The sequence below is a fragment of the Thunnus thynnus genome, chromosome 24, assembly GCF_963924715.1.
Source record: "Thunnus thynnus chromosome 24, fThuThy2.1, whole genome shotgun sequence".
Taxonomy (NCBI): Eukaryota; Metazoa; Chordata; class Actinopteri; order Scombriformes; family Scombridae; genus Thunnus; species Thunnus thynnus.
The window spans coordinates 15,848,299-15,873,145 of NC_089540.1; the positions used below are offsets into that span (position 1 = coordinate 15,848,299).

At 34.9% G+C, this 24,847-nt stretch overlaps 2 protein-coding genes across 2 annotated transcripts in view; both read left to right on the forward strand.

The window, feature by feature from the left end:
• Window positions 1–24,847, forward strand: part of LOC137177249 (uncharacterized) — a 185,633-nt gene that overhangs the window by 122,086 nt on the left and 38,700 nt on the right. The window lies entirely within an intron of this gene.
• Window positions 9,303–24,821, forward strand: LOC137177455 (uncharacterized). The gene is made up of 20 exons (XM_067583795.1): window positions 9,303–9,354; window positions 11,163–11,312; window positions 12,061–12,186; window positions 12,279–12,439; window positions 12,672–12,759; window positions 13,815–13,964; window positions 16,929–17,054; window positions 17,147–17,301; window positions 18,409–18,502; window positions 18,793–18,897; window positions 18,997–19,092; window positions 19,219–19,314; window positions 19,509–19,607; window positions 20,265–20,360; window positions 21,004–21,090; window positions 21,746–21,844; window positions 22,480–22,566; window positions 22,731–22,835; window positions 23,469–23,558; window positions 24,212–24,821. The coding sequence occupies exons 1-20, from the start codon at window positions 9,303–9,305 to the stop codon at window positions 24,358–24,360; spliced, it is 2,211 nt and encodes a 736-aa protein (XP_067439896.1). The 3' UTR covers window positions 24,361–24,821.

Below are 24,847 nucleotides of genomic sequence, written 5' to 3' on the forward strand. Positions count from 1 at the left end.
GATTTTTATCCAATTAACAGACAACTGTTGAGATAATCTGATATTTTATATGAACCTCACAGTTTCACAAAACATTCAAAAACATTTCATCACAAGTTTAAACCTTCAGTGTTCAGACATTTCTAAAACTCTGAATATCTCCACATGTGTCATGGCAAATAGTAATAAAGCATCACATTAATTAATTTGTAAATTTATTTATTAATTCCTGTATTTATTGTACAATTAGATATTAATAAATTAAATGATTTATTACTATTTTTGTGACACTTTTGGTCCTCTATACACCATGTGTGACTATTACAGTGTTTTTGTACCTTTTTGTTTCCCATACAGTCTTGCATGTGATAAAAATGTGATATTAGAAAACTTGACAGGTTTCTCTGTTAATTACTTTATATCTATTTGTGATACAGAGAAAAAATCAAAAAGATGTGAGAGATTGCCCAAACAAGGTTTTAGTATTCTACCAAATCATACTAGTATACTATAATTTATACTGGATAATTCAGTCTTGCAGATGTGCTAAATAGTGGATTACAGCATATATAGTGAAAAGCTGATGACTAAGTAGCAACATCACTGTGTTGTCCCTGATATTATTGTTGGTAATCTGGACATACTGTAAAAAGACAAAGTGAGCTCTTAAAAGATCTGTATGTTTGGATTATGAGCTTTCAGCTAATATTGTCTTTCTCTTAATTTCTAGGAAGACAATGAGCTGTGGTTCAGCTGTGCGTTGAAAAACCCAGTCAGCTTCAACAGCAGTGAAAAAGTCTTCAACCCCTTTATAAGTGAGTTATCAAGCCAACAAATATCTGCTGTAACACATTTAATGTATTAATGCATCTTACTGTTTTTACTAAACATGACAATGTACTCAATGTCCTCATAGGAGTTACAAAACATGTTCTAACAGCACTAAATGACTAAATGATGAGCTTTGAGTTTATTATTTTTCTGTATTGGGTCACCTCAGAGTGCATTATCAAAGATTGGATCAGCTAACCACATTAGAGTACAATACAGTGTCCTTGTAAACCATTTGTTTTAATTATTTATTAATTTATTTTTTTGTAGGTGATAAGACATGCATATACATAATCTTCATAACAGGAGCTGTATATTATCTGGTTGGGTTCATCATCATCATCACCAAGTTCAGACACTAAAGGAGAAAACGTAAGAAGTCACAAAATACTTTTTTATTTGATGCACTAAATATACTGTATTTTGGTGGTCTGATATAAATCAAATCTTTGACTTGAATTTACATTCTTTATATTTCTTTAGGTGTGGTATATTAATATTTATGTAAATGTGACTGATAATGTTTATCTAGTTGTGCATCATACATATTCAAGTTCTTTCAAGAGTGTGATTCTACCAACAATATTAGTCCTGATGATGTATTTTCATGCTAAGAGACAGGAAGTTTCTATCCTCATGCAAACATCCACAACCACAACCAATACCAAGAGATTCTCTCCAGATGTTTCATGAATCTGCATAAAAGGATGTTTCAGGGTCGACTTGTTGTCTTAGTGGTTAAAGCTCATAACAAATAACTGCAACATCACTACCTTTCATGTCTCCATCTACACTACTGAAGGCAAATATGCTAATTAAGTAAGCTTACTTTGACTGTAAAATCACTTAGTGTCTGTGTCCCCTCTGGCCAAAGCTGTGTTCAACTTGTTTGGATAAACAAATATACAATGCAATGTGTGCCCTCTCACGAAAATCAAATGCCCGTCCTATTGATTTGCTCTAGTGCTGCATCTGAACATATATATAACAAATATAGAGTTTTATGCAGGGATCTCCCCACAGCTGCGTCTCCCCATTGAGAGTTGCTGTGTGCATTTACACACGAGGCACAGCAGCATAACTTCATTGATTATTTAAATTACTGACACGCTGACAGGATCGGTCAGAATCTAATGTTAGTTAATGTTCTGTGTTCTTCTACACATCCAAAAGGTGAGCTGTTACACACACAGTCCAGGTTAATACAGTGAAAGTGTTTGGAGTAAAGCAGCCGTCCTCCTGATAAATCCTGAGCTCATTATGTTTAGCAGCGCAGTAAAACTAAAAACTGTAGTTATCAACTTGACAGGAAAGAAGAAATTATTCAGCAACTTTTAGCTTCTGAAATATTTTTCCAGACAGACAAGTGAAAAACAAGTTAGTTTCTGGTTTTGGTTTAATTTCTATTCCAATTTTTGATTTGATGAGGAAAACAGGAAAAAATGGGAGGTGGATTACGTTTTTTTAATTCACATGAAAAATGGAAAAACAAAGTAATGCATTTATCCTGTTATCAAATGAGTTGAACTCAGCTTTGGACCAGGAGGCAGCAATGCATGTCCCCTTAGCGTTTACACTGCTAAATTGCCCAGGCCATGGATGTATAAAGAGAACTGGATACAGCGTCGGAGGCATTCAGCCCATTCATTCCTATGAAAGTTGCTCAGTGGCGCATGAAGCCAAAAAAAATCTAAATATGAAAGTACCTGGATCTTCCGCATTGTGCGGCCCATAGAGCATGCGCACTAGTGACTTTCGCCAGCCAAGCCGGCCACTTCCGGTTTAGCCCTCCGGCTGACTTGAATGGGGATAAAACAATTCAATCATGTGGCTCTTCTAGGCTTTTGAAATGTGATCAGACTGAACGGATTTAATTCTGATAGTGAGACAAGTCATTTCGCGGGTGTTGTGACGCTGAGAAAAAATTTATTCGCTGATTTACAGACGTCTCTTTCACAATGTAAGTCTGTGGGAAAAAGTCTTTTTGGGCCAGTGTGCATCACGTGACGTTGTAATTACACGGTTTGGCCGCTTTGTCAAATTGGCTTCAAAGCCTGGTGCTCTTCCTGTATCCATTTCTCTTTATACATCCATGGCCCAGACCCTCTGAATGTAGTCTGAGTGATTGGATCTCAATGCGTCCTGGGTGCGTTCACACCTGTACTTAGGGCTGTCCACTTGTGATCGGATCATCTGAGACACATGTGAACTCCAGGTGTAAACAGGGCCTTAGTGTCTCAATACATTTTACAAACAAAAAAAAGTACAAAACAGTGTTCGACAAAACAAAAACTAACATATTTTTATGGCTTTTGTAGCCTACAGAAAACTGTAAATAAGGAACAAAAATCCAGGATTAATCCACTATTTCCTGCGGCGGGAGGAACAGACTAACAAATTACCTGTGAAAACACCCCCGTTGTTTTCACAACTTTGAACTCGCCCAACCTAATGGAGACTGCTGGGTCTAACTGCACTCAACGTTTACTGAACGTTTACTGAATCAGTGTTTCTCCTATAATTATGACAACGAGAACCCCCGCCAGGCCAAAAAAAATTTTTTTAATGTCAAAAATAACGCCAAATATCCATTAATTTGTTTGGGAGTCTCTGTGCAGCACTTTTCTGAAACGTGAGTCAACCTCTGCGTCGTTACCTGGGAAACTGTTGGTAGTGTAACTCCGTTTAGGAATAGGATAGACAGGCGTCGTATATTTGCTCAGCGAGTGGGAAAGAGCGAGAGGCAGGAAAGTGACGGTGGATGCAAGTGGAGCAGAGGAAAATGTTAGCAGTAAAACTTTTAGATTTTCTTATTGTAATATGTACCAATGTGTGTGTTTTTTTGTGTTTTTTCTATTTTGGAGATCACTAAGGGATGCATAAAAGTTTTTCACATCAACTGAAAAAAGTGGACACATTGTTAGTCATTCTTGATTTAGTAATGTGATGTTTTCCTAACAGACAAATGAAGTTATAAAACCTCCTAGACTGTAAAACAAATACATTTTCCTGAACTATTTTAATAATTTATGAACAGTTATGAACGAGAGTTTGTGTGACTGTGTGACAGGTGTATTGTAGTCATGACAATTCTTTTATCATTTGACAGAGAGGTGAACAACAAGTCCAGAAAACCAGGACAGAAGTTCAGGGTTTCATCACTGATTGTAACTGCTTTGGGCTGATCCTTCCCAACAGATGTGATTACAAGCACTTTTAAATGCTGACAGCTGTGAGCAGGACTGTGTGAAATACCTGCAGCCAGGTGGAGGTTTGTGGTTGTGCATCTATAAATCAATTCATTAAGTTGGCAATGGTTATATATCAATATAATATCAGTACCAACTGAGCATTTGGTGGCACAATATTAAGACTCAGGCCTTGTCACTGTAAAGATGTCAGTTTTTATTGTAGAGAAATACACTCGAAAATACAGAACAATTTTATTCCTATGATGTAAAATGTGTCAGGTTTTTAGATGTAACATGCTGCTGCTGCTGACGATGATGATGATGATGATAATGATGTTGATGATGTTGATGATGTCAGCACTTGTGTTTTGTTTCTCCTTATAAAGTGTCTGTCTTTGCTTTCTATGGGCCTTACTATTCTTTATCTGCCCACCAGAGGTCCCCACACAGCCATACACTTTGTGGATCTTGTATTGTTTCTATGAACTTTTCTATGAAAAGATCTGAATACTTCTTCCACCACTGGGAGAGGCTGAGAAGGTAAAAGGCCAGTCACTGGTCTGTAGTGGGAGGAAGAGAGGGAGATTAGGTGGCAGCTCGATGTGAGGCTGCACATTTTCTTTGTGTTTTCTTTTGCTTCAACTCAAGTTATTTTTGTAGAATTTCCTGGGGTTCATTTTTGACTTTGTTCCATTAATATTTTTGTCCATAAACACGGTGGTTTGAGATGAGCTGTTGCTCAAATAGCCTAAAGTCTGATTTTACAATATGACAAAAGTGACACCACACCTACAGTATAGATGTTCCACGGTTCTTTGTCACAGCGTCACTCAATACACTGTCACATAACGGCACGGCTGTGTTTCAGAGCCTTTTTCTCACTTAAATGTCATCGTCTGCAGCTGTTGTATCTGTTTGCACTGTTAAAACACCTTCTATACATACTGTGTATTAGCTGGTTAGAACAGTGAATCTGTTCAGGTTCAGCCAATAATAACTCTGTAAACAGTCAAAATAAGATGTGAGTGACAAAGTAGTGCACTATATTGACTCCTGAATCATTTCTCACTATTGTAAAGTCTTAATTGGAATTACTTGTATATTTGTATAGTATATAATTACTTGTATAATTCACGTGAATTATTTTAGGTTTAATGTTTTTCATTGCTTGATCATAGTTTGAGCTTCATGGATACAAAGATTGTATAATGAGGGTAATTGGTTTTCATCCAAGTTATTTATGTCTCCAAGTGGTTTATTTGTGGGAAAATTTGATCTTTTCTTTTTTAAGTTATGAAAAATGTGTTAACCTCTTTTTCTAATTTTTTCCCATTTTTTATAAATTCAACGTTCAGTTCAGTAGAGGCAAGACAACAGTTGCTATGACTAAATGAAAATATATGTATAGATAATAAACCTGTATGCTTGCCTCTATTTTTATTTAATCACTTTTATATATATCACTGAATGATTTATTGGATGTTTAAAAAAATGGGGCTATATGTACAAGCCATTGCTATATGCAGCTATTATCCACAATCTCTTCAAAAACTCTCAGGATAATTTAGGTCTTTGTTGTTTGTTTGTTTTTGTAAAATAAAATAAAATTTTAAAAAGTCTGTTCTCAGTGTTTGTGCACTGGAGTCTTCAAGTTTCTACATCACGCTTGTTCAGAGAAACTTTCCTCCTTCAGCAGATGAATGTGAAAACAAACTCTGTACAGAGAAGAAAGCAACATCCAACTGAAGGAACAAGAAGAAAAACTTTTTTTGAGTGGAGGAAGACTTTTTAACAAATTAGTCAAAGTGCTTCAGAAATGATTTTTATTCAGAGCACATTTTCTTTTACAGTAAATACAAACATAAAAAGGCATCTAAGCAGCTTCAGATGTTGAAATTTCATGACATATTCTGTGATCTTGTTTAACCCATCATGAAAAGTTAGTAAAAACAATGTAGGATATGAATATGTGCTTGATCAAGATGATAGCCTACTTGAAAGAGTAGTAACATGGAAACTAAACATCAGTGACATCACTCCTCTAATGTGAATATGACGACATGCATGGATGTTCAAAGAGATTAGTAGCAACTTCAAAATTTACAACATCTTCATTCAAATGCTGCAGACAGTGGATGTTATATACAGGAAAGGTCTCCACGTAGAATTGCACAGCATTGTCGACAAAGGGTTTCAGCAAATCCCTGGCATAGTTGAGGTATGCTTCTCTCTGATCTGGATCTGACTGTAATATTATTGACATACCAACTGTCAGACACATGTAATTGGTCAAGTTGGCCTTCAGGGAGTCTCAAAGGATAACCGGGCCTGTGAACAGAAGGAATTGATGAAATCCTGTAACACTTGTTTCAGAAACTCTACCAGCTATATTTATTTTGTTTTTTAATTTTTAGTCCCAGTAGCACTCCACTAAGAACAGATCACTGCTTTTGTTGACATGTTTATCATCTAATTTAGAAATGTTCTACTGTGTGGGGATTATTGTAGGATTCCAGCACGCAGTGGAGGCAAATATATCAAAAATGAAACGTAGCGCACACATATTACACTTCATTTGAATTGTTCTCTCCATGCATCCACGGTGTGAGGGACTAAGACGCGAGGAAAAGACGCAAATGAGGGAAATGTCGATGGAATTTCAGAGATTCGGGATGTAACAAGGGAAACTTCCTGCGGGAGAGAGGACTGATGGAAAAAGTTAAATAGTCGGGACCCTGGAGGAGCTGACAGACTCCAGAGGATGACCGTAATGCAACTACATGGATGCCAACTACCGTTAAACGTCGAAGAAGAAGAAGAAGAAGAAGAAGAAGAAGACTTCCTGTTTTCTCCACAAGTTCCGTTGTTGAATGGATAAACCTAAGTCAACAAAAAACTAACTCATGGTAAGGTCTCCAATACGTTAACGTTAGATCACTCTTGCCGCTAACGTTACCCTTTTTAAAGCTCGTGTTTATTTTATTAGCAACTAGCCTGCATGTTTAACTTTATTTTAGTAATCTGTACCAGACTACATAACCTTACAGAACATATCAATTGTAACTTTATGACACTGAGAAGAGGATAGTTACATGAATTCCGCTTTTCAGGCTGCCTTCATAGATGTGAACACTGCCTCATAAGCAATTTTATATAGCATTTTGCAAGAGTAGTTTGTATTAAACACATCTTGTAAACCCAGAGATTCACATGGTTCACTGACATCTCCAAGAATCTACTGTGAACTACCTTCAAACACAGGATGACCAACTTATGGACAGCCAGATATTTAATTAAACACATGAAGTGTGTTAGCCTTATTCCTTCTGTCATATAGCTAGACTGTCTGCGTCTTCTTTGTTCAATTGTCATAATTAATATATCTGCACGGTCAAACAAGGGGGACAAACAGGCAAAAGTGACTTTGTATATTTGTAGTGTGTTCTGAGTTGTACTCAAAGGAAAGAAGGACTACACTCATAACTCCTATGCAGTCTTTTTATTTTAAGATCAGCATTTCAACACATCGTACTTTGTTCAGGAGGTTTGAGCTGTGAAAATAAATAAACTGAGACCAACAAATGTCTGTTTAAGTGGAATGTGTTTGTTTTTAGCAGGAACATTGAAAATATCATTGATGGTATTACAGTTCATGCAAAAGATCTCAACTAATGAGAGAACATGGACGTCAGCCAGTAGAGTTCACTGTTAATCCAACATTCAGACCAACTCTACAACATGAATATAAAACATTAATGACAGAGTTTTAAAGTGAAATTGTGGTCAACATGGCTGATGTCAGATAAGCTATAATCATTTTAACAGGATGAAAATATATTTGGCTGCTCACTCTGAAGACACCTCAAAACCTCTTCTTGAGATAGCAGCTATGTTTGATGATGCAAATAATGAAACACAGTGTTTAATATCTTATTGTTATGTGTTACCAAATCAGGTTTAGTGATCTTTCTAAGAGTAAGAGACATTATTTATGCCAGCCTGTTGACCAAAATACTTGATATCTGACAGTCAGTTGCTGTGACCTTGTTGGTTTTTCTGTCTTGTGGGACACTGCAGAGTTCAGAGTTGTGATTGGACACACAACCGTTGTTGTGGTGGAAAACAGAAGAAGTCACTTTTAATCTCATTAACTGCAGTGTTTAGCAGAGCCCCGTCCACACAAGTTTAGTTCACCTCTGGGTCACAATATTCTGGTGATTATTTCAACTATTGTAGGAACTTAATTCTTTGTGGTTCAGAATTCACAGTCAAGTTTATTTATCAACATTATTTATAGATTTTATTCTACATTTTATTTGGAGTATTTGTGTGTTTGTATGTTTTTTTTTATGTCAACAAACAAAATTATTTGCCCCTAGTGGGATTAATAAAGTTGATTGATTGATTGATTGATTGCTTTAATGTTACTTCACAGTCTCCTCAGTGGTTCATGTATTGGACTCAGTGTGAGTAGTGACAGCACAATGAACACCAGAAACGGTTGAGCCAGTCTATGGGTTGATCATAAAAACGAAATCATTTGAAAAAATAAGTATCAATATAGCAGAAATAATGAGGTTAAACTATGAGTTGTGTTAGTCGAACTGCTAAAAATATATTTATATATAAATGTTGATATTTATGAACATCATGTAGTTTTAATACGTTTTATAATGTTAATAGGCTAATTGAATAACTTTTGCACATCATGGGATCATTCAAGTTTCAAACACGTGCATTTACTATAACATGAAAACATTTCTGAATCTCACATTAGCCTGTGTAGTTTGGTATGTTATTGATAAGGGCTGAACACACCTCCACAATGATTATAATTAATAACTGTCTGTTTTTACACCACATTAGGGGCCCACTAATGCGCTATCATTCACATTTATTACTTTATGATATTTCTGATGAGTCAACAGCACTAGGGGTCCATTACAAACCCTTTACTGGAATCTTCATGAGTGTAAACTATAGGATGTTAATTAATTAAGCATATTTTATTGAAGTTTGGCATTCATCTTTTCTTTTACTGCGTCAACACCGGCTGAGTGGCCGAGATAAACGTTATCATGTTTTGGTCGTGGTGTCCTCTGTGACCCTACGAGCCCACAAACTCCCACAAACTTTCCTCAAGATCATGCTGCGGCTGCAGCTGGATATACTCTCAGCGGAAAGCTTTCCTACTTTCTAAATACATTTTTAATCTCTATATACTTTAAATATTTTAAAATATCAACAGAATCACCGTCAATTTACGTGTCTTCTACTTGAGCCTAACTGATAAACTGGAAAATGTTCTCAGTTAGGTTTCACTTTCTGTTCTGGATCTTAGTGACAGCCAACGGTAAGTTTTGGATGATTAAACTATTATTATTGTTATAACATGTTGAGAAAATTTTTCGGCTTCAATTTAAATTTTGTGACCACACCCTCACCACCAGGTTACACAGATAAGTGATTTTCAAAGTGTGGTCCAGGGATCCCCAACGGTCCTTGAGGGGGTTTCAGGGGGTTCACAGCAAAAAGTGCAATCATTTATTTTCACTATAAATACATCCATTAGGTGACAGTGACAGCATGTATGACTATTTTGGTAATGGGTTTCATACACTTTCTGTAATAAAAAATCTAAAAGCAAAATCTTATCAAATGAGAGTTTGTGGTCTAATTTGTGTCAGTTTAGGGCTCCCTGATGTAAAAAAGTTTGAGAACCACTGACAGTCTAATTTCTGTTTACCAACACATGCCCACATCTACATTAACTGAAAATAAATGTATATTTGTTGTTAAATTTGGTTTTTAACAGTTTTATAAATCTTTTTAATTTATACATATACAAACTAAGGAGTAGTGAAGTGATGAGGGGTCAAAAGGCATTTGTAAAGAGGTTTAAAAGAGATATTTGTCCCCTAAAATTGGAAGTAGACTAGAATCAGTGATAAAAAAAAATTTAGCTGAGGCGCTTGGGTAACACTGTAAGTCCCCCTATTTAGCATTAATAAGATGTATATAAACATTTAATAAATGTTTATAACACACTATAATGTAGTTGTAAGTATATGTTAAAAGGATGGGTTCACATTTCAAGTCTGTCTTAAAACAACAGTCAGGAGCCCAAATGAACATGTAAACATGTTTTTCTTGCTGTAATTTTTCCTCCTGTTCATACTGACCATTAGAAGATCCCTTCATAATGCACTTACAATGGAAGTGATGGAGGACAAAATCCACAGTCCTCCTTCAGTGCAAAAATGTATTTAAAAGTTTATCTGAAGCTAATATGAAGCTTCAGCGTCCAAATGAGTCAAATCAAGTAGATATCTTTCAACGTTACAGTCTTTTTAGTGCCAGATTTCCTCTTTTTGTTACTATACTTCCACCACAGCTCAACAGGGAAACACTGTCTGAGGAAACACAAAGAGGGAATTTTTAGCTAAAAAGACTGTAAATGTGTCAGATATCCACTTGATATGACTAACTCAGACTACTGAAGCCTCATATAAGCTTCACATCAACTTTTAAATGACTGTGTGGACACACTGTGGATTTTGGCCTCCATCACTTACATTGAAAGCACATTTGAAGGATCTTTTAATATCCAGTATGAACAGGAGGAATGATTACAGCGAGGAAAACCTCTTTCACTGTTCATATGGACACCTGACTGTTGTTTTAAGACACAGTTGAAAAACTGTTAACCTGTCCTTTAAGTGTTTATTAATGTACAGGATTTGTCAGCAATTATAACTTCTTCTATGAAGACATATTTTATATTATTATAACTGTTTTACTAAATTGTCTTTATCTGATTACAGTTATGGATCCCACATGAGGAGTTACAATCATTGACAAATACATTAACAAACACTTATATTTGCTAAAAAACAACATCATAGTGTGTTAAATGTTAAATACTGCTGTAAATGCTAAACAGGAGGCTTTAAGTAAAGTTTTAGTGCTTGTTATTTTGAGTATTTCTACTTTATGCTCCACTACATTTTAGAGGTAAATATTGTACTTTGTACTTTACTTTTTACTTAATTTTTACTAAAACTAGAGCAGGACACACTTGATTAAAGAAAAAATACATTTCAGTAATTAAACAGAGAAACTTGCACTCACTTTAATTCTCTAATTTATTTTATTTTGCAGAAGAACGACTCTATGGGAAAATAGGTGACGAAGCTGTTCTCACACCAGCCTCTGTAGTGAATCCCATCACCAGTATAGAGTGGAAACATGGACCTGATCTTGCCATGGAGTGGTATGGAGGCGAGACTTTCTCCTACCGACACTTCAAAGGTACCACTTTAATCTGAATCAAGCTGTTTGGTAGCCAGAGATCAATGATTTTATACATTAGTTTGAAGATTTTGACAAATTTAGGTTGAGATTTTGGTTTAAATTAGGGGTCTTAATATTTTCTGTTGTAAATTAATTATGTTTTAAGGAATTCTTATTCAGTAGTTAATAGGTTTATTCCAGATTTTGGCTCAATTAATGGATTATATCATAATAGATGGGTTTTGATGTATTTTCTGCATGAAGTGAGTCTTTTAAGGAGAATAACCCATTCAATTTGACAAATACAATACTGACCCTGAATTTTCACCTTTAGTACAGTATTGAGGCCCTTTAAAGATATACTGTTAAATAAGGTATCATTTAATGTGTTTTGGTCAAAAAAGCCCTTAAATTGTGCAAATTATCCCCAAATATCTGAATATGTTGCAATCCAAAGATTTATTCTTTCATTATCCCTGTAAAACCCAATTAAATACCTTAATTACATAATTATCAATGGGTAAATGAATGGAATTAGGGTTATAAAAAAGGGATTCAGTTGCATTTTTCTATGGGAAATCAAAACTAGAGATTTTTTGTATGAAAATCAGCTGTTCTACAAACATTTTTAGTTTTTTAAAGTGCATATTTCTCCAGCTGCCCACTCTTAAGTGACCAACACTGGAAATAAGTGACTCCAGCTGACAACATACTGTAAGACGACTAAAAATCCCTGTTTAGAAGCTAAACCTGTGCATTTTTGCAGATCGTGGTTTGCTGAACACTTTAACTGGAGCGCTGACGATCACAGGACTGACTCCAGACGACAGCGGCAACTACACAGTAGAGATCAACAACAAAGTCACCAGCAAGACTGAACTCCTGGTTATCGGTAAGTGGAGGAATTGTGTATGAAGTTTGTCTTAGTTTATGAAAACGGCCCTAAATTCAAAGGAAATGTCTTTTTGTTTCATTTTCTATCAGCTTCTGTCTCTAAACCCACCCTCTCCTTATGGTGTGAACCTGAGATGACCTACTGTGTCCTCACCTGTAATGGCAACACCACAGGCGCTGAACCAGTCACCTACAGGTGGACGTCAGATGACAAAACATGGTCTTCAACCAAGGAGCACAATATTACAAAGGTAAACACAGGATAATGATGTTTGTGTGTCTCACCAGTAACAGATAAATCATGTTGCAAGAATAAACCAGAATCTAGTCTTTAAATTGATTCACATATTCAAGCATCAGTTGGTGACCAGCTTATTGTTGATAATCTGGACAAACTGTAAAAAGACAAAGTGAGCTCCTCAAAAAATCTGTATGTTTGGTTTATGAACTTTCAGCTAATATTGTTTTTCTCCCAATTTTTAGGAAGATGATGAGCTGTGGTTCAGCTGTGCGTTTGAAAACCCAGTCAGCTTCATCAGCAGTGAAATAGTCTTCAACCCCTTCAAGGAAAGTGAGTTATCACACCAACAAATATCTGCTGTAACACATTTAATGTATTAATGCATCTTACTGTTTTTCCTAAACATGACAATGTACAATGTACACATTTACATGAACTGTGAAACCAGGAAATGTATATTTGAAGTCTGTGAACAGTTTTATAAATCTGGTTTAAGGAATAGTGATGTGATGAGGGGTCATAAGGTATTTGTTAAGAGTTTTAAAGGGATATTTGTCCCCTAAATTTAGAAATAGATTAGAATCAATGGAAATTAGCTGAGACGCTTGGGTAACACTTAAAGTCCCCTTATGTAGCATTAATAAGATGTATATAAACATTTATAAACATAAACATTTAATAAATGTTTATAACACACTATAATGTAGTTGTAAGTATATGTTAGAAAGACGGGTTCACATTTAACGTCTGTCTTAAAACAACAGTCAGGAGCCCAAATGAACATGTAAACATGTTTTTCTTGCTGTAATTATTCCTCCTGTTCATACTGACCATTAGAAGATCCCTTCATAATGCACTTACAATGGAAGTGATGAAGGACAAAATCGACAGTCCTCCTTCTGTGCAAAAATGCATTTAAAAGTTTATCTGAAGCTAATATGAAGCTTCAGCGTCCAAATGAGTCAAATCAAGTAGATATCTTTCAACGTTACAGTCTTTTTAGTGCCAAAGTTGAAGACATATTTTATTATTATTACTGTTTTATTAAAATTGTCATCAGCTGACTACAGTTATGGATCCCACATGAGGAGTTACAATCATTGACAAACACTTATATTTGCTAATGAGTGAGTGTGTTGAATGTTAGACACTGCTGTAAATGCTAAACAGGAGGCTTTAAGTAAAGTTTTACCGCTTGTTATTTCGAGTATTTCTACTTTATGCTCCACTACATTTTAGAGGTAAATATTGTACTTTGTACTTTACTTTTTACTTAGTTTTTACTAAAACTAGAGCAGGACACACTTGATTAAAGAAAAAATACATTTCAGTAATTAAACAGAGAAATTTGCATTCACTTGTATTTAATTTGTTTTATTTTACAGAAGAACCACTCTATGTGGAAATAGGTGACGAAGCTGTTCTCACAGCAGACTCTGTAGTGAATCTCATCACCAGCATAGTGTGGAAACATGGACCCAATATTGCCATGGAGTGGGATGGAGATAATACTACCGCCTACCGACACTTCAAAGGTACCACTTTAATCTGAATCAAGCTGATTGGTAGCCAGAGATCAATGATTTTATACATTAGTTTGTAGTTTTTAATACATTTAGGTTGAGATTTGGTTTAAATTAGTAGTCTAAATATTTTCTGTTGTAATTAATTATATTTTAAGGAATTCTTATACAGTATTAAATAGGTTTATCCCAGATTTTGGCAAAATTAATGAATTTTATTACAATTCAGTATTTTCTGCATGGATTAAGTTTTTTTTTTTTTTTTTTTTTTTTAAAGAAGTATAAGACATTAAGTTTGACAAATACAATTACTGTAATGTAATCCTTAAATGTACATCATTAAATTAAAAATATTAAGGCCTATTAAAGGTGTACTGTTAAGTAAGGTTCACTTTGTGCAGATAATCCCAAAAATATCTGAATATGATGCAATAGATATATTCATTCATTATCCCTGTGAAACCCAATTAAATACCTTAATTACATAATAATCAATGGGTAAATGAATGGAATTAGGGTTACTAGTGCAGTGCCTGTTCAAAATGTGCATGTTCAGAACAGGCAGATTTCTCAATACCAAGACAGAGTTGTTCCTGTCCCCTAAACGCCTCTCATATAGACTATCAGTAGATGCTACAGTTTACCGATGCTCCCTAAATGCCTCACATGCAGCCTATTGGTAGACGCTACAATTTACTGACGCTCCCTAAACACCTCAGATGCAGAATATTTGGAGACTGAAGTTGATCAGATGAACTGTAGTAATCATTCAAAACGTGCCTGAGACATCCTGCACTATGTCTTGAACATACATACAAAGTTCCCGCGTGTGAGGAACAGGAATAGAACTTAACTCTCTAAACTTTCTCAATTCATTCTCTGGTAGTTCTTATCACTACTGATGTAATCCCACCTCAGACCACAATGTGGGTTGCAAAGGCAGAGTGGTGCTGTCTGTATTTCTGCTCATTGAATCCATGTGCAGAAGAAGAACGTTGTTTATGAGGTATTTTTATATATTTCTGAACGTGCCTGAGACATTGAGCACTAAGTCTTGAACGTACATGCCAAGATTCGTTCACAGTAATGTTGCACAGTTCAATAGTCAAGCTCAAGTCTCTTAAACATTTTCAAGTCATTAACACCATGGATGTAATCCCACCTCCGAACACAATGTGGGTTGCAATGGCAGAGTGGCATGGAATGTACATGCCAAGTTTCATTCACAGTAATGTTACACAGTTCAATAGTAGAGCTTAAGGGTCCTATCTTATGCCTGGTGCAAAGCAGCACCAAGCACGATGCTTGTGTCTTTGCTAGTTGTCATTTTCCCGTCCAGTGCCGACGTTGTTTTAACAGCAAATGCACTTGTGCCCATCTGAGCGCCCATGGGCGTGTTGGTCCTAAAATAAGGTGTGGTCAAGTGCATTGCTATCTTGATGCAGCAGAAAGCAATTGTGCAATTGACCAACAAAAACCTGGTCTGAAGTCAATGGTGCAGTGTTTCACTGTTATTTTAAGTGTTATCAGGATAGTAATATGCGCCTACAGGCGGGTGCACAATGTACACTCTGCTTGTTACACACATGGATGCACAGCAGCGCACAAACATGCAAAAGATAACAAAAGGATTACAATGTGAACGATTATTATTGTGTACATCAACATATTTTAAAAAATACACGTGATACTGGCTAGTCAGAATATTGATCAGAATTAGCTAATCACAGTAATGAGGGATTAAATTGTCTAATTGTTGACTGAATCGTGGCAATACATGGAAGTATTTAAACAGATCTGTCAGGTTGAAGGTGTCTGTCAAGACCCAGCAAACAGATATCAACAACAGATCAAACACAGATCGACTTTCCTGCTTCATCAATACATGATGACATGAGGAACACATGAGGAAATAAATGAGGTGAAAACAATGATTCAACTAAAGAAGGAAATAAATCTGGACAGCTTCTAGCTGCTGCCAGCAGCAGGATCAGCACCTTAGAAAGTCCTGACAACTGTGCATGATGATTTTTTATATGATTAAAATGATTTAATTTCTGAACAATATTTAACAAATATTCTTTAACATTTTTGAGATTACAGTGATCAGGTTTCCATACTTTCAGCAGTTAAAACCCTGCTGATTTGACCTTTTACTCCATGACTGAACAAAACGATTTCAAAGAAACCAAAGCTGTAACTAAAATAATAAACCTGGTTAAACTGGTGGTCTGGGGCCATGGGAGGGTCCATGATCAGCAGGGGTCAGTGTGCTCGTTATGGATCGTGCACTTTCACTTCATGCACAAGCAGATCCGTTTCCTCTGCAGAGAAGCGCTCATTCTTACTACTTAGCAAATGCATCATTATAATAGCAATCCGCCAAGCTGCAAGTGCACCAGGCTATTAAAGGGAATCGGAGATGACACTCTGATTGGTTTATTGCATGTTACACCCAAAACACACCCATGATTAATTAGGAGACTAAGTACAACCCTAAATGCACCTGTGCCATGCGCTTCAGACTGTGCGCTTAGAACGTTCAAATAGGGCCGTAAGTCTCTTAAATGTTTTCAAGTCATTATCACTACTGATGTAATACCACCTCCGACCACAATGTGGGTTGCAATGGCAGAGTGGTGCTGTCGGTATTTCTGCTCGTTGACTCCATGGGCAGAAGAAGAAGCAAATCAACGTTATCAGCATTACTTATGAGGTATTTTTGTATATTTCTCGCGAAGGACAAACCCACATACATACATACATACATACAGAAATTCCTTGCTTTATATAGAGAGATAAAGACTTGTATTAAAATCAGCTGTTCTACAAACATTTTTAGTGTTTTAAAGTGCATATTTCTCCAGCTGACCACTCTTAAGTGACCAACACTGGAAATAAGTGACTCTGGCTGACAACATACTGTAAGACGACGAAAAATCCCTGTTTAGAAGCTAAACCTGTGCATTTTTGCAGATCGTGGTTTGCTGGACACTTTAACTGGAGAGCTGACGATCACAGGACTGACTCCAGACGACAGCGGCAACTACACAGTAGAGATCAACAACAAAGTCACCAGCAAGACTCAACTCCTGGTTATCTGTAAGTGGAGGAATTGTGTATGAAGTTTGTCTTAGTTTATGAAAACGGCCCTAAATTCAAAGGAAATGTCTTTTTGTTTCTTTTTCTATCAGCTCCTGTCTCTAAACCCACCCTCTCCGAATGGTGTACTGGGACCTACTGTGTCTTCACCTGTAATGGCAACACCACAGGCGCTGAACCAGTCACCTACTGGTGGACATCAGGTGACACGACGTGGTCTTCAACCAAGGAGCAGAAAATAACAATGGTAAACACAGAATAATGATGTTTGTGTGTCTCATCAGTAACAGATAAATCATGTTGAAAGAATAAACCAGAATCTAGTTTTTAAATTGATTCACATATTCAGGCATCAGTTGGTGACCAGCTGAGGCAGAATCCAGGCTGTGCAGTTTAGGATATTCAGACAGTTTAGAATATTTCTGAAATTAGCTTTAACTATATCTGGTATATTCAATATGTTGTGCATTGTCCCTGGCAAATGAACAATATATAATTAAAATTAAATAAACAGTAACATGAACAAATCTGCAGAAAATAAAGATTTCAGATCATGGAAAAGGCCAGACTTGTCTCTGTTAAGTCATAAAAAAGTGACAACAAGAGCTGCATTTGGATACAAGGTTGGACATTTTTATTTTTATCCAATTAACAGACAACTGTTGAGATGATCTAATATTTTATATGAACGTCACAGTTTCACAAAACATTCAAAGATATTTCATTACAAGTTTAAACCTTCAGTGTTCAGACATTTTTAAAACTCTGAATATCTCCACATGTGTCATGGCAAATAGTAATAAAGCATCACGTTAATTAATTTGTAAATTTATTCATTAATTCCTGTATTTATTGTGCAATCATATATTAATAAATTAAATGTTTTATTACTATTTTTGTAACACTTTTGGTCCTCTATACACCAGATGACTCAATTACAGTGTTTTTGTATCTCTTTTGTTTCCCATTCAGTCTTGCATGTGATAAAAATGTGATATTAGAAAACTTGACAGGTTTCTCTGTTAATTACTTTATATCTATTTGTGATACAGAGAAAAAATCAAAAAGATGTTAGAGATTGCCCAAATAAGGTTTTAGTATTGTACCAAATCATACTAGTATACTATAATTTATACTGGATAATTTAATATTGCAGATGTGCTAAATAGTGGATTACAGCGTATATAGTGAAAAGCTGATGACTAAATGACTAAGTAGCCACATCACTGTGTTGTCCTTGATGTTATTGTTGGTAATCTGGACATGCTGTAAAAAGACAAAGTGAGTTCCTCAAAAGATCTGTATGTTTGGTTTATGAGCTTTCAGCTAATAATGTTTTTCTCCTAATTTCTAGGTGGAAAAGGAGCTGTGGTTGAGCTGGTTCAGCTGTGCGTTTGAAAACCCAGTCAGCAACATTGGCAGTGAAGAAGTCTTCAACCCCTTCATAAGTGAGTTATCACACCAACAAATATCTGCTGTAACACATTAAATGTATTAATGCATCTTACTGTTTTTACTAAACATGACAATGTACTCAATGTCCTCATAGGAGTTACAAAACATGTTCTAACAGGCGTTAAATGACTAAATGACGAGCTTTGAGTTTATTATTTTTCTGTATTGGGTCACCTCAGAGTGCATTATCAAAGATGGGATCAGCTAACCACATTAGAAGACAATACAGTGTCCTTGTAAACCATTTGTTGTTTTAATTATTAATTCTTTCATTTTTTTGTAGGGAATCAGCTCATCTTCATGGCAATATTATTACTGGTTGTCTGCATCATCATCATCACTTTCAGACACAAACGCATCATCAATTTCAGTCGCGAATGGATAAAAGGTAAGAAGTCACAAAATATTGTATTTATTTTGATGCACTAAATAAACTGTATTTATACCATTTGTTGTTTTAATTATTTATTCTTTCATTTTTTTGTAGAGCTTCTGAAATGGACGTTCATCTACATGTTAGTATGTATTCTGGTTGTGTTCAACTTCATCCTCATCTTCAATTCAAACTTCGAAGGCAGAAAAGGTAAGAAGCCTCACCCACCTCAGAGTGCATTATCAAAGATGGGATCAGCTAACAACATTGGAATACAATACAGTGTCCTTGTGAACCATTTGTTGTTTTAATTAATTATTCTTTCATTTTTTGTAGAGCTTCTGACAAAGATGTTCATCATGATAGCAGTATTTGGAGTGATTCTGGTTGGGTTCATCATCTTCATCATCTATTTTCTATACAAAGCCGGATGTAAGAAGTCACAAAATATTTTATTTATTTTGGTTTGATATCAATCAAATCTTTGACTTGAATTTACATTCTTTATATTTCTTTAGGTGGGTCACCTCAGAGTTCATTATCAAAGATGGGATCAGCTAACGACATTAGAATACAATACAGTGTCCTTGTAAACCATTTGTTGTTTTAATTATTTATTCTTTCAGATTCTGCCGCGGATCTGAAATGGATGATCATCTTTGCAGCTGTATTATTTCTGGATATGTTCAACATCATCATCAATTTAATATACGAAGGCAGAACAGGTAAGAAGTCACAAAATATTGTATTTATTTTGATGCACTAAATAAAATGTATTTTGGTGGTTTGATATAAATCAAATCTTTGACTTGAATTTACATTCTTTATATTTCTTTAGGTGTGGTATATTAATATTTCTGTAAATTTGACTGATAATGTTAATCTAATTGTGCATCATACATATTCAAGTTCTTTCAAGAGTGTGATTCTACCAACAATATTAGTCCTGATGATGTATTTTCATGCTAAGAGACAGGAAGTTTCTATCCTCATGCAAACATCCACAACCACAACCAACACCAAGAGATTCTCTCCAGATGTTTGATGAATCTGCATAAAAGGATGTTTCAGGGTCGACTTGTTGTCTTAGTGGTTAAAGCTCATAACAAATAACTGCAACATCACTACTATTATGCACTATTAATGCATCTTACTGTTTTTACGTAACATGACAATGTACTCAATGTCCTCATAGGAGTTACAAAACATGTTCTAACAGCATTAAATGACTAAATGACGAGCTTTGAATTAATTATTTTTCTGTATTGGGTCACCTCAGAGTGCATTATCAAAGATGGGATCAGCTAACGACATTAGAATACAATACAGTGTCCTTGTAAACCATTTGTTGTTTTAATGATTTATTCTTTCACTTTTTGTAGGGGAGCTGACATGGATGTACATCCTGATAGCAGTATTTGGAGTGATTCTGGTTGGGTTCATCATCGCCATTTATTTTACATTCAAGAGTGGAAAGTGTAAGAAGTCACAAAATATTATATTTATTTATTTTGGTCTGATATAAATCAAATCTTTGACTTGAATTTACATTCTTTATATTTCTTTAGGTGTGGTATATTAATATTTCTGTAAATTTGTCTGATAATGTTAATCTAGTTGTGCATCATACATATTCAAGTTCTTTCAAGAGTGTGATTCTACCAACAATATTAGTCCTGATGATGTATTTTCATGCTAAGAGACAGGAAGTTTCTATCCTCATGCAAACATCCACAACCACAACCAACACCAAGAGATTCTCTCCAGATGTTTGATGAATCTGCATAAAAGGATGTTTCAGGGTCGACTTGTTGTCTTAGTGGTTAAAGCTCATAACAAATAACAAATAACTGCAACATCACTACTATTATGCACTATTAATGCATCTTACTGTTTTTACTAAACATGACAATGTACTCAATGCCCTCATAGGAGTTACAAAACATGTTATAAGAGGCATTAAATGACTAAATGACGAGCTTTGAGTTTATTATTTTTCTGTATTGGGTCACCTCAGAGTGCATTATCAAAGATGGGGTCAGCTAATGACATTAGAATACAATACAGTGTCCTTGTAAACTATTTGTTGTTTTAATTATTTATTGTTTCACTTTTTTGTAGTGTATCTGATATGGCGTGTCATCTACATGATGCCTTGTATGTCGGGTTTGTTCAACATCATCATTTTAATGTACAGAGCCATAAATGGTAAGAAGTCACAAATATTGAATTTATTTGATACACTAAATATACTGTATTCTGATGGTCTGATATGAATCAAATCTTTGACTTGAATTTACATTCTTTATATTTCTTTAGGTGTGGTATATTAATATTTATGTAAATGTGACTGATAATGTTAATCTAGTTGTGCATCATACATATTCAAGTTCTTTCAAGAGTGTGATTCTACCAACAATATTAGTCCTGATGATGTATTTTCATGCTAAGAGACAGGAAGTTTCTATCCTCATGCAAACATCCACAACCACAACCAACACCAAGAGATTCTCTCCAGATGTTTGATGAATCTGCATAAAAGGATGTTTCAGGGTCGACTTGTTGTCTTAGTGGTTAAAGCTCATAACAAATAACTGCAACATCACTACTATTATGCACTATTAATGCATCTTACTGTTTTTACTAAACATGACAATGTACTCAATGTCCTCATAGGAGTTACAAAACATGTTCTAACAGCATTAAATGACTAAATGACGAACTTTGAGTTTATTATTTTTCTGTATTGGGTCACCTCAGAGTGCATTATCAAAGATGGGATCAGCTAACGACATTAGAATACAATACAGTGTCCTTGTAAACCATTTGTTGTTTTAATTATTTATTCTTTCATTTTTTGTAGGGGCTCTGATATGGATGATCATCGTAACAGCAATATTTGGAGTGATTCTTGTTGGGTTCATCATCGCCATCATCTATTTAATATACAAAGACACAAACCGTAAGAAGTCAGAAAATATTTTATTTATTTATTTCGGTCTGATATGAATCAAATCTTTGACTTGAATTTACATTCTTTATATTTCTTTAGGTGTGGTATATCAATATTTCTGTAAATTTGACTGATAATATTAATCTAATTGTGCATCATACATATTCAAGTTCTTTCAAGAGTGAGATTCTACCAACAATATTAGTTCTGATGATGTATTTTCATGCTAAGAGACAGGAAGTTTCTATCCTCATGCAAACATCCACAACCACAACCAACACCAAGAGATTCTCTCCAGATGTTTGATGAATCTGCATAAAAGGATGTTTCAGGGTCGACTTGTTGTCTTAGTGGTTAAAGCTCATAACAAATAACTGCAACATCACTACTATTATGCACTATTAATGCATATTACTGTTTTTACTAAACATGACAATGTGCTCAATGTCCTCATAGGAGTTACAAAACATGTTCTAACAGCATTAAATGACTAAATGATGAGCTTTGAGTTTATTATTTTTCTGTATTGGGTCACCTCAGAGTGCATTATCAAAGATGGGATCAGCTAACGACATTAGAATACAATACAGTGTCCTTGTAAACCATTTGTTGTTTTAATTATTTATTCTTTCATTTTTTTGTAGGGAATCTGAGATACACGCTCAACTTAATAGCAGTTTGTATTCCAGCTGTGTTCAACATCATCAATTCATTATACAGCGCCATAAGAGGTATTAAATGACTAAATGACGAGCTTTGAGTTTATTATTTTTCTGTATTGGGTCACCTCAGAGTGCATTATCAAAGATGGGATCAGCTAACGACATTAGAATACAATACAGTGTCCTTGTAAACCATTTGTGGTTTTACTTATTTATTCTTTCATTTTTTGTAGGGGAGCTGGCCTGGATGATCATCGTATCAGCAACATTTGGAGTGATTATGGTTGGGTTCATCATCGCCATCATCATCATGTATTTCAGATACAAAGACAAATTATGTAAGAAGTCAGAAAATATTTTATTTATTTATTTTGGTTTTATATGAAACAAATCTTTGACTTGAATTTACATTCTTTATATTTCTTTAGGTGTGGTATATTAATATTTATGTAAATGTGACTGATAATGTTAATCTAGTTGTGCATCATACATATTCAAGTTCTTTCAAGAGTGTGATTCTACCAACAATATTAGTCCTGATGATGTATTTTCATGTTAAGAGACAGGAAGTTTCTATCCTCATGCAAACATCCACAACCACAACCAACACCAAGAGATTCTCTTCAAATGTTTGATGAATCTGCATAAAAGGATGTTTCAGGGTCGACTTGTTGTCTTAGTGGTTAAAGCTCATAACAAATAACTGCAACATCACTACTATTATGCACTATTAATGCATCTTACTGTTTTTACTGAACATGACAATGTACTCAATGTCCTCATGGGAGTTACAAAACATGTTCTAACAGCATTAAATGACTAAATGACAAGCTTTGAGTTTATTATTTTTCTGTATTGGGTCACCTCAGAGTGCATTATCAAAGATGGGATCAGCTAACGACATTAGAATACAATACAGTGTCCTTGTAAACCATTTGTTGTTTTAATTATTTATTCTTTCATTTTTCTAGATGATCTGATAGAGGTGCTCATCTTAACAGCAGTTTGTATTTCGAGTGTGTGCAACATCATCATCAATTTCATATACAAAGGCATAAAAGGTAAGAAGTCACAAATATTGTATTTATTTTGATGCACTAAATATACTGTATTTTGGTTTGATATAAATCAAATCTTTGACTTGAATTTACATTCTTTATATGTCTTTAGGTGTGGTATATTAATATTTCTGTAAATGTGACTAATAATGTTAATCTAGTTGTGCATCATACATATTCAAGTTCTTTCAAGAGTGTGATTCTACCAACAATATTAGTTCTGATGATGTATTTTCATGTTAAGAGACAGGAAGTTTCTATCCTCATGCAAACATCCACAACCACAACCAACACCAAGAGATTCTCTCCAGATGTTTGATGAATCTGCATAAAAGGATGTTTCAGGGTCGACTTGTTGTCTTAGTGGTTAAAGCTCATCACAAATAACTGCAACATCACTACTATTATGCACTATTAATGCATCTTACTGTTTTTACTAAACATGACAATGTGCTCAATGTCCTCATAGGAGTTACAAAACATGTTCTAACAGCATTAAATGACTAAATGACAAAGTTTGAGTTTATTATTTTTCTGTATTGGGTCACCTCAGAGTGCATTATCAAAGATGGGATCAGCTAACGACATTAGAATATAATACAGTGTCCTTGTAAACCATTTGTTGTTTTAATTATTTTTTCTTTCATTTTTTGTAGAGGATCTGACCTGGATGTTTAACTTCATACCAGTATGTATGCTGGTTGGTTTCATCATCATCATCATGTATTTAATATACAAAGGCATCACCTTTTTCAGACGCAAAAGGAGAGAACGTAAGAAGTCACAAAAATTTTATTTATTTTGATGCACCAAATATACTGTATTGTGATGGTCTGATATAAATCAGATGTGTTTCTGGATGTTTCAGGGTCGACTTGTTGTCTTAGTATTTAAATCTCATAACAAATAACTGCAACATCACTACTTTCATGTCTCCATCGACATTACTGACAGCAAAAATGTTAATTAAGTTAGCTTACTTTGACTTAAAATCACTTAGAGTCTCAATACATTTTACAAACAAATAAGTACAACAATAACAAAAAAAAAGCCTTTTTATGGCTTTTGTACAGAAAACTGTAAATAAGGAACAAAAGTCTGAACAAGACAGCAATTACATAATTAGATTGTAGTAAAATGTAGCATCCTCAGTGCTAACCAAAAGTAGTAATTAGACACTAACATCTAACTTGGTCCAATGAGCAGTTGTCTTGAATAATTCAGTGAGTAAATTAATATCTGGTTGAACAGTGACAATTTATTGCCTCAAAGCTTAGACACAATAATATACA